The 10,035-nt window shown below is 35.6% G+C and overlaps 1 protein-coding gene across 1 annotated transcript; it reads left to right on the forward strand.

The window, feature by feature from the left end:
- The first annotated feature begins 307 nt into the window (after positions 1-307).
- LOC140036282 (uncharacterized) lies at positions 308-751 on the forward strand. The gene has a single exon (XM_072077635.1). It carries the CDS (start codon positions 308-310, stop codon positions 749-751), a length of 444 nt encoding a protein of 147 aa, XP_071933736.1.
- The last annotated feature ends 9,284 nt before the right edge of the window (positions 752-10,035 follow it).

Genomic DNA, 10,035 nt, shown 5'->3' on the forward strand with positions numbered 1-10,035 from the left:
TAGCTGGAAGCTATTCCCAATTCAGTGGGATGGATGGCTCGAGCACCAGTGGAACTTCGAAAGATGGTGGGGCAAATTACAAGAGGCTGCTCACAGGAACCAGGGATCAGGTCATATTGCCCGACAGCAAACTTCCTGTGGCACTTATGGAAGAGCAGGACCGAAGTCTGTTTCAATTCTAAGGTTCAAGAAAGCCACCTGATAGTCACCAGAGCACAACAAGAATGGCTTGAATATGAAGAGATAGGGAAAGAAGAAAGGAGTCAAATCTTGGATTCGCCCCACAAGTTTGACCAGGCTACCCACGATGGAAGTCCCAGGAGCAATGTGTGTGGCCACCTGTGGAGTTGTAGATAGGAAAAGGATAAAGGCAGGAATAGGAATAGTAGTCAGAGATAATAGTAGGAAGCTAACAGTAACAAAGGCGATCCCTTTAACTTTCAGCGGAGATAGGATCTTAATAGAAGCTCTAACAATTCGTACAGGATTGTTATTTGCTATGGAACAACATTGGGCTTCTTTAGAGATCCAATCTGAATGTAAAGCCTTGATAGTTAGACTAAATGAAGAAGCTGAAGATGAATCCCAGGTTGCAGTCATTATCAGAGATATAAAGCAACTCAAAGCATCCTTTTGGAAGTGTAATTTCTACTTAGTTAGTCAGCATAAAGATAGAGTTAGTTTTAATCTTGCACAATTTGCAACCAAACTGATACATGATGTTAAGTGGGAAAGATCTTTCCCCCTGTGATTCAAACGAACATCACAGTCCTAATGGAGCAGTTGCTCCCTTTTGTACAATGCTGTATAGGCACAAAATTAATTAATACTAAAGCTAGTGACATTTTGACCAAAAAAAACTCCACTTGAGTTTGAAAAATACTTTATATATCTAGGTTCTTCAAGTTGATCAACTTACAACCAATCTCTTGTGTACAACTGAAGGATCACTTCCTCCTCACCCCAAGCCGCACTTGGTCAAGTAAGGAAATTTTACTATCACTCGAACAACCCTCACAAACCTACACTATTGAAGAAATTAAAACACACTTGAAAAGTTTATCAAAAATTACACAGTTAAGAGAACAAATCTTCTTTAAAGAGTATTCTCACACTTGAATCACTCAAGATCTAATGTAGTCTCAATATGCAAAGTCCCTTTGAAGTGGTTGACTTTGTTCTATTTATAAGAGACCGAAAAATTCTTCAATTAATGCTACCAATAGATAGAAGGCAGTTGAAGAGTCAACTAGCCGTTGGTGGTGTCAGACGTCCGGTAGGCTAGTTTTCTGCGTCCGAGTACAGACAGTGAGTTTAAGAAGTTTTCTTGAAATATTTAGGACGTCCGGTACCTCCAGAATATGTGTCCGAAGGAATGATGTAATATTGAGAATTCTTCTTCAATTCTTTCGGACGTCCGGTGCCTCCAATATTTTGCGTCTGAAGTGTCACAACATTTGTCGGACGTCCGGTACTCAGGTGTTGTACGTCCGATCGAGGTCAGTGAGCTTAGAGGACTCGGCTTATCATCTTCGGACGTCCGAGGGTGGGGTTTTCATGCGTCCGAAATTACTCAATGGTTGTCGGACGACCGATGCAGTCTTTTTGTGCGTCCGATAGCTATTTCAACGTATGTTAGCCTTTGAACCTGTTTTGCTCCAATTCTGAAAAAGTCTAATCAGAGAATATTGTGATATCCATTTGTTTTGTAATCATCAAAAGTTACAAACTGGGATAAACAATCTCCCCCTTTTTGATGATGACAAAACAATGGATGGAGTAAAACCGTTTTAGGTACAGCTCCCCCTTACTTAATGCATCCAAGGAGTATTCACAATTTCACCTCAGAATAATGTCTACTTATGAATATTCACAATTCTCCCTCAGAATAATGTTCACTCCCCCTTAAAATGACTCCCCCTCACATATAGATTACATATCCATTTACATATCCATATCTCCCCCTTCTTGTCATCATTGAATCAACCAGTAAAAATTATCCACATTACCAACAATGTGGTCATCATTTTACATCATTGGCTCACCAATATTATCACCAGGTATTATCAGCAAGATAAAACACAGTAACACCCATCTAAACCGAATTTAGCAAAATAATAAAATAAAACACAGCAGAACAGCAACATCATCCATCCAGAATCAAAACCAAAACAATATCAACCAGGAACTAATATTGGCAGATAAACTGAAATAAGTAACATCCATCCAAAAAATAAGGAAAAATTCTACAGAAGCAACATTCAACATAAAGGATAACTAAATAGTTTTACAGATCAGTAGAGGAGTAAAATCCTCAAGACAGAGCACACCAAATGTCTTTAAGTGCAAAAGATGCAAAAATCTATTATGAACTATTATCCTAATCATGAAGTGCAGTAGCCTAGTAGTGCCTATATGATGATATTGGATGATCCAGACCTTCTCCTAACCAAACGAAACTGCTCAGGATCCACTTGATCTTCCTCTTCAGTTTCTTCATCATCTTCTTCAGTTGTCTCTTCAGTAATTGGAGCCTTTCCTTTATCTTTGGGCTAAGAACTGGAAGTATGCGTCTCTGGAGTAGCTTCAGTGCCAGGAGTATGCTCAGTTTGCTCGGTTCTTGGCTCTTTTTGATGAATATTTTCATTGTCTACAGGAGTGGGAGATACAAGTAGATTCCTTTTCTCAATAAAGGTAGCCTGCTGGTCGGGTGACATGGTCATCATTAGACCATCTTCAACGAGTAGGATATGTTGTTTGAGATTCTCAAGCAAAGAAATGACCTTAGAGTTAGATGAAAAAGATTTATCGGCTGACTTTCTAGGGTAAATGGTGAAAGGTGAGACATACATGGACTGATCACGAGGGGTCCTAGGAGTCACAGGAGTTTCATGAAAGTTCTTTCTCCTAGACTCCGAAGCAGTTTTCTTGTAACACCAATGACCCTCAAAAAATTTCAGATTTTTTCTTTCAAACTATGCTTTTGAGAAAACTGATGATGCACTATATTTAGGTGACTTTCGAGTGAAGGAAATTTCAAAGTGAGCAAGGATAGGGGTCAGAAATTTTTCATAAGAAAGCTTCCAACGACTATCAAAACTGATTTTGAGCAAAAATTTGCACATCACAAAATTAACATCAATTCTGATTTTTTCAACAAAACAGATAAAGCTCCATTTTGTTTGCATCAGTTCTGTGACCATCAGTGGGTACCAACAGATTTAAAATAATGATAAAAATAATCAAGTTTTGAGGATTGAGATCCTCCAATTTTGCCTCAGCAGGAGTGTTAAAATGAGTGCGAAAGTAAGTCATCAGTTTAGCAAGGTGAAAGTGATGGTAAGCAGAAGAAAATTCTTCATATGAGAAGAAATTTACAAATTTTCCTTTATAACCATCTTTAATGTTGGTTTTTAAGACCAAATTGACAACATCAGGAGTTAGTGTGATATCAATAGAATTGACTCCATAGATAAGCTCTGTGTGTGAATTACCCTTCCTAAGATTTGTAAAAAATTGATGATGCATATCAGGGTAAAAGGTATTGGAAATAGTCAGAAGATGAATCCATTTTTGGAATTCAAAAAGCTTAATAACTGGTTCGAGATCAAGCTTATGAAATTCGTAAGGAATGATAGACCTCTAAGTGATGAATCCTTTTTGTGAGATCAACTCGAACCTATCTCTGGCCTCGTCATCTATGAACTTTGGCAATGGGGTAGGTTCCTTGGCAGGTTGAACCTCTGGTTCCTTTGAAGTACGTTTCCTCTTTGCACTTCGTTTAGCAGTTGACCCAGTATCCTGAACACCAGACTTCGTCCTTGGTGACTTTCTGGTAGAGGGTTGAAGAGTTTGCTGATCCTCAGCATTTTGTTCTTCAGTTTGATGCTCCTTCATCTGCTCAGGGGATGGATCAACAGTTGGAGCATCTTGTTTCTTCTTTGCAGGTTGCTTCACCTTTCTACCACGAGTTCTAATTCTCTTTTTGGATGCTCTGGTGGAGGGTTCTACAATTTCAATCTCCTCATCTCTAAGTCTAAAAGTGCGTCCGACACCCGCAGAACCATCTCTAACTTTCACCATGATGTAATGCAGTTGGTTTTTGTGGTAGAGTGTAGTGTAGATGCGTATCAAATTGACTAAGAATGCAATATGAACTATAATGGATGTTTGAATCGACCACAAGGAGTGGATTTTGAGAAGTTAGGGTTTCAGATGTGAATTGGGATTTATGGGGCAGTTGGGAGTTAGGAGTCGTTATGAGGGATAGTAAACGGGCAATAAAAATGTAATGATGTCAGTTGGATCAATTTCTTGAAACTTGATTAGAAGAGAGAGTAATTTGAATTTTGAATTTGAGAGAGAAATGAAGGGTTGCGTCCGAGACTAAGGATATAAATGAACTGAATGAAGTAGATGACTTCTTTATAAGACACAACATTTGAGTGTCGGACGGCCGAACGAAGTGAAGTGTCTGACACAACCGTCCGAACCAAAACTTTTCTGAAAAAATGATGAAGAACACTGTCGGACGTCCGTTCTAACTCATCGGACGTCCGATAAAGAGTGACAGAAAATTTTTATAATACTTTTTCTGAGACGCTCAGTTTTGTTCTCAGATACACAAATTGATCCAGTGGTAGGGCATTTGTGAGAATATCAGCAATTTGATATTTAGAACAAACATATTGAACACAAATTTCACCCTTATTGACAAGATCTCGAATGAAATGATGCTTTATATCTATATGCTTAGTTCTAGAATGTTGAATGGGATTTTTTGTCAAATTGATGGCACTAGTGTTATCACAATACATAGGCACACAATCATACACCAATCCAAAATCATTCAATGTGTTTTTCATCCATAATAATTGAGCACAACAAGTTCCAGCGGCAACATATTCCGCTTCAGTTGTAGATAATGAAATAGCATTTTGTTTCTTACTAAATCAGGATACTAAGCAATTTTCAAGAAAGTTACATATACCTATTGTACTTTTTCTATCAACCCTACAACCACCGAAGTCAGCATCAGAGAATCTACACAAAGGAAGTTCATGACACTTAGGATATCATAGGCCAAAATTCAAGGTTCCTTTTAGATATCTAAGAATTTTTTTTACTGCATTTAAATGAGATTCCTTTGGACAAGACTGAAAACGAGCACATAAGCACACAGCAAACATGATATCAGGTCTACTAGTAGTTAAGTAAAGCAAACTACCAATCATACCTCTATACTTCTTTTCATCAACTTTTGTACCTTCTTCATCCTTGTCAAGTTTGGTAGATGTGCACATAGGTGTTCCGACCTGCTTTGAATCCTCTATTCGAAATCTTTTGAGCAGCTCCTTGGTGTATTTTGTTTGATTGATGAACGTTTTTTCTCAGGTTTGAACCATTTGGAGTCCAAGAAAGAAATTTAATTCTCCTATCATGCTCATTTCAAACTCTTTTTGCATGATATTGAAAAAATCCTTGCATAAACTCTCATTAGTAGCACCAAATATAATATCATCTACATATATTTGCATAATTAAAAGATCACGTGAACTTTGCTTAGTGAAAAGAATAGTATCGACAATACTTCTTTTAAAACCATTTTCAATCAAAAAATCACTCAAACGTTCATACCATGCTCTTGGAGCTTGTTTTAATCCATGCAAAGCTTTTGAGAGTTTAAATATATGATTTGGATAAATTTCATTTTCAAAACCAGGAGGTTGATCAACATATATTTCTTGATCTATAAATCCATTTAAGAAAAAACTTTTAACATCCATTTGAAATAATTTAAAGTTCTTGAAACATGCAAAGGCCAAAAATATTCTAATTGATTCCAGCCTAGCTACGGGTGCAAATGATTCATCAAAATCAATTCTTTCTTCTTGAGTATATCCCTTGACTACAAGTCTGGCCTTATTTCTTATTACCTCACCTTTGTCATTTATTTTGTTTCTAAAAATTCGCTTTGTGCCAATGATAGGATGTTCTTGTGGTGTAGCAACTAATGTCCACACCTTGTTCCTTTCAAATTGATTTAACTCCTCTTCCATAGCTAGAATCTAGTTCTCATCTTTCAATGCATCAACAACATTTTTGGGTTCAAAGTGTGAAACTAATGCAAAATTATCCATCAGTTGTTTAGAGAAGAAACGAGTTCTGACCTTCACAGATGGATCACCAATGATGAGTTCCTTACAGTGATTTTAAACAAATTTTCAAACTCTTGGAAGATCATTAGGTGTACTAGTGTCTCTGTCATTGTCTTTCCTTGCTGAATTGTCTTGAGTTTCATCTTCTTTGGAATCATTTTCTAGTGAAACAATGCCTTGGTCAGTGATTGTGAGTTTCTTTAGTTTTTCTTGAATACCTGCATCATCATCTTCACCACTACTTATGGAAATGTTACCATTAGATTCATCAAAAGGGATATGTATAGTTTCCTCTATAACCAAAATCCTTCGATTATAGACTCTAAAACCTCTCTTATTCTCACAATATCTCAAAAAAATTCCCTCATTAGATTTTTTATCAAATTTTTCGAGATGTTCCTTGATGTTTAAAATGAAACATTTGCAACCAAAGATTTTAAAGTATCCAACAACATATTTTTTATCAAGCATCAGCTCATAGGAGGTTTTGCTCAAAATTGGTTTTAAAATAACTCTATTCATGGTATAGCAAGTTGTATTTATAGGTTCAGCCCAAAAGTGTTTTGGTAAATTACACTCACTTAGCATGGTTCTAGTAGTCTCTTGAAGAGTTCTATTTTTTCTTTCAACAATCCCATTTTGGTGGGAAACTCTTGCAATTGAAAATTCATGTGTAATACCATTGTTGTTACAAAATTTTGGAAAGTTACAAAAATGAAATTCTGAGCCATTGTCACTTCTGATTTTGATGATTTTCAATCCAATCAGATTCTGAACTTTTGCAAATAGTGAAACAAAGTTTTTGAAAGCATCATCTTTGTGCGTAAGAAATATCATCCAAGTGTATCTAGAATAATCATCAACAACAATAAAGCAAAATCTTTTGCCACCTAAGTTGGTAGTTTGTGTAGAACCAAATAAATCAAGATGTAAAAGTTCTAGAGACTTTGTAGTAGAAACACATTTCTTGGGTTTAAAAGACATTTTGACTTGTTTTCCAAATTGGCAGGCATCACAAATTCTGTCCTTTTCAAATTTGATCTTTGGCAGCCCTCTAACAAGTTTTTTTTTTTGGAAATTTCTTTTAGCAGATCCATATTGAAATGACAAAGCCTTCTATGCTACAATCAGGGGTTCTCATTTGCTACTTTGAGACAACTAGGGCTAGAAGAATCAACTTTTTCAAGAATAACTACATAAATGTCATTAACTCTTTTTTCTTTGAAAATAGTGTGGAACTTTGAGTCAAGAACAAGGCATTCATGCCTTTTAAATAACACAAACAGATTCCTATCACACAGTTGACAAACACTTAACAAGTTATAACTCAAATTGTCAATTAAAAGAACATTGTGAATAAAGGTTTGATCATTCTTACCAACATCATCAATTCCAACAGTTTTGACTTAGTTATCATTTCCAAATGTTACCTTTCCGCTTGTTTTTGGCTTGAGGTTGATGAACTGTGATGGATCACCAGTCATATATCTTGAGCATCCACTATCTATGAACCACTTTTGATTCCTTAACAATATTCACCAGGTTCACCTATATAAAAGTCCATAAGATAATATTTGGTATCCTTTACTTTTTGGATTCTTGAGAATTAGCATTATGTCTAACCATCCACATGCATCTCATGCCATTTTTCATATTTTTTTTAACATAACAATTGCTTTTTATGTGTCCAAATTGACAACAGAAGCTGCACATAGTCAATGAATTATTCAAATGTACAGGTTTAATAAATCTGATTTGCCTTTTCTCATAGATAGTAAACTCATTTGCACTATGATTCAACCTTTTCTGATGAGTACCAAAATGAGGTTTTGTATCATTCTTTTGAAAACAGCTTTATTTCTTATGTTGAAACATCTGACTAAGATCATCCATTCTTCTTTTCAAGCTACTTTATTCATTTTTTAGCATGTCACAGAAGTTTGTCTTTCTATCAAGTTCAGCATGCAAATCATTTTCAATCCTTTTCAGATTCTCATTTTCATTTTTCAGATCCTTGTTTTGTCAAAAAAGATTTGCATTGTCTTGAATAAGAAAATTAATATTTTATTTTAGTTCCTTGTTTCTGACATAGGATTCTTTCAAGTTATTATGCATTCTTTCCATAAAAGAGTTAACATCATCATCAGATTCCTTATTACTATCAGTTTGAGAGTTACTAGTAGTTACCTCTTCGTTACCAATGGCCATGAAAGCCATTTGGGCAGTTTCTTCTTCTTCTTCAACTTCACATTCTGAGTTGTAGTCATTTCAAGTGATCTGAAAATTGTTAAACTTTGGTTTTCGTTCAGTTTTTCCTTCTTTCTTTTTCTTCATTGGACACTCGCTTTCATATTATCCAGGTTGATCGCATTCGAAGCATTTGTCAGTTTGCTTCTTATTGAACTCTTGCTTCCCTTTGTTTCTTAAGTTGTTGAACTGATTTTGGAATGAATTGCTAGGTCCTCCTTTTCTGAATCTCCTTTTGTTAAGAATTCTCTTGAAGTTTCTTATGATAAGTGCAATATCGCTATCATCAGCTTCCATATCATCTCCATCCAAGGAGGCTGAGTCATCTTCATCTTGCGAGACTTTTAAAACAATGCTCTTTTTCACCTTTGCATCTTCTTCCTCTTGCACCTTGGATCTGAGTTTCAATTCATAAGAAATTAGAGAATTAATATGAGATTCAATAGGTATGGAGTTTAGATCTCTAACTTCTTCAATAGCAGTCACTTTACTCTCCCAATCCTTAGATAAAGCATTCAGAATTTTCCTGTTTTTCTCGCCAAGAGAATATTCCTTTTTAAGCACCTCTAAGTCCTTAATGAGATCATTGAATCTACAATACATCTTATCAATGTTTTCATGAGATTCCATCTTAAAAGATTCATACTTGGTGACTAGAATAGACTTCTTTTATTCTCTCACATTCTCAGTCCCTTCATGGATTTCTCTCAATTTATCCCAAATCTCTTTTGCAGATCTACAGTCTTTGACTCTAATACACTCATTTGAATCTAAAGTACTGTATAACATATTCATAGTCTTGACATTCAAAGTGAGGTGAGTTCTATCATCACCAGTCAACTCATTTCTTGTTTTTGATCTAAATCTATGAGTGATTTCATCAATAATAAAGGTATCATATGGACATTCATTGACAATAAACCACAGCTCGATGTCAATAGATTGTAAGAAAATAATCATCCTTTCCTTCCAACTCACATAGTTTGATCCATTGAACATTGGGGGTCTAGTGACAGATTGTCCTTCAAAAGAACATGGCATTGTTGGTTGTCATTTTTACTCCAAAACTGACTGAGCTTAATCTCTAGAAGACCAAACTCTGATACCAATTGTAAGGATCGAAAACAACCTAAGAGGAGGGGTGAATTAGATAGTTAAAAAAACTAGTCAAGATATGAGTCACTTTTTTTTTTAGTACTTGCCCTTTTTTTCTAAAGGACCACACAATGGAGCAATTGATGAGAAAGCACAAGTGCTTGGGAGTAGATAAAATAAATAATTTATATTGCAAGATAGTAAGTAAAAGGATAGAATAGCAAACCAAGTTTCAAACTCCACTTGAGTTTGAAAAACACTTTATATAGTTAGCTTCTTCAAGTTGATCAACTTACAACCAATCTCTTGTGTACAACGAAAGGATCACTTCCTCCTCGCCCCAAGCTGCACTTGGTCAAGCAAGTAAGTTTTACTATCACTCGGATAACCCTTACAAATCTATACTATTGAAGAAATTGAAACACACTTGAAAACCTTATCGAAAATTATACAGCTAAGAGAACAAATCTTCTTTAAAGAGTATTCTCACACTTGAATCACTCAAAATCTAATGTAGTCTCAATGTGCAAAGTCC

Source organism: Coffea arabica, chromosome 2e, assembly GCF_036785885.1.
Source record: "Coffea arabica cultivar ET-39 chromosome 2e, Coffea Arabica ET-39 HiFi, whole genome shotgun sequence".
NCBI classification, from domain to species: Eukaryota; Viridiplantae; Streptophyta; class Magnoliopsida; order Gentianales; family Rubiaceae; genus Coffea; species Coffea arabica.

Coding starts and splice junctions, on each gene's coding strand:
- LOC140036282 (XM_072077635.1), top strand. CDS start 308: ATGGAAGTCCCAGGAGCAATGTGTGTGGCCACCTGTGGAGTTGTAGAT.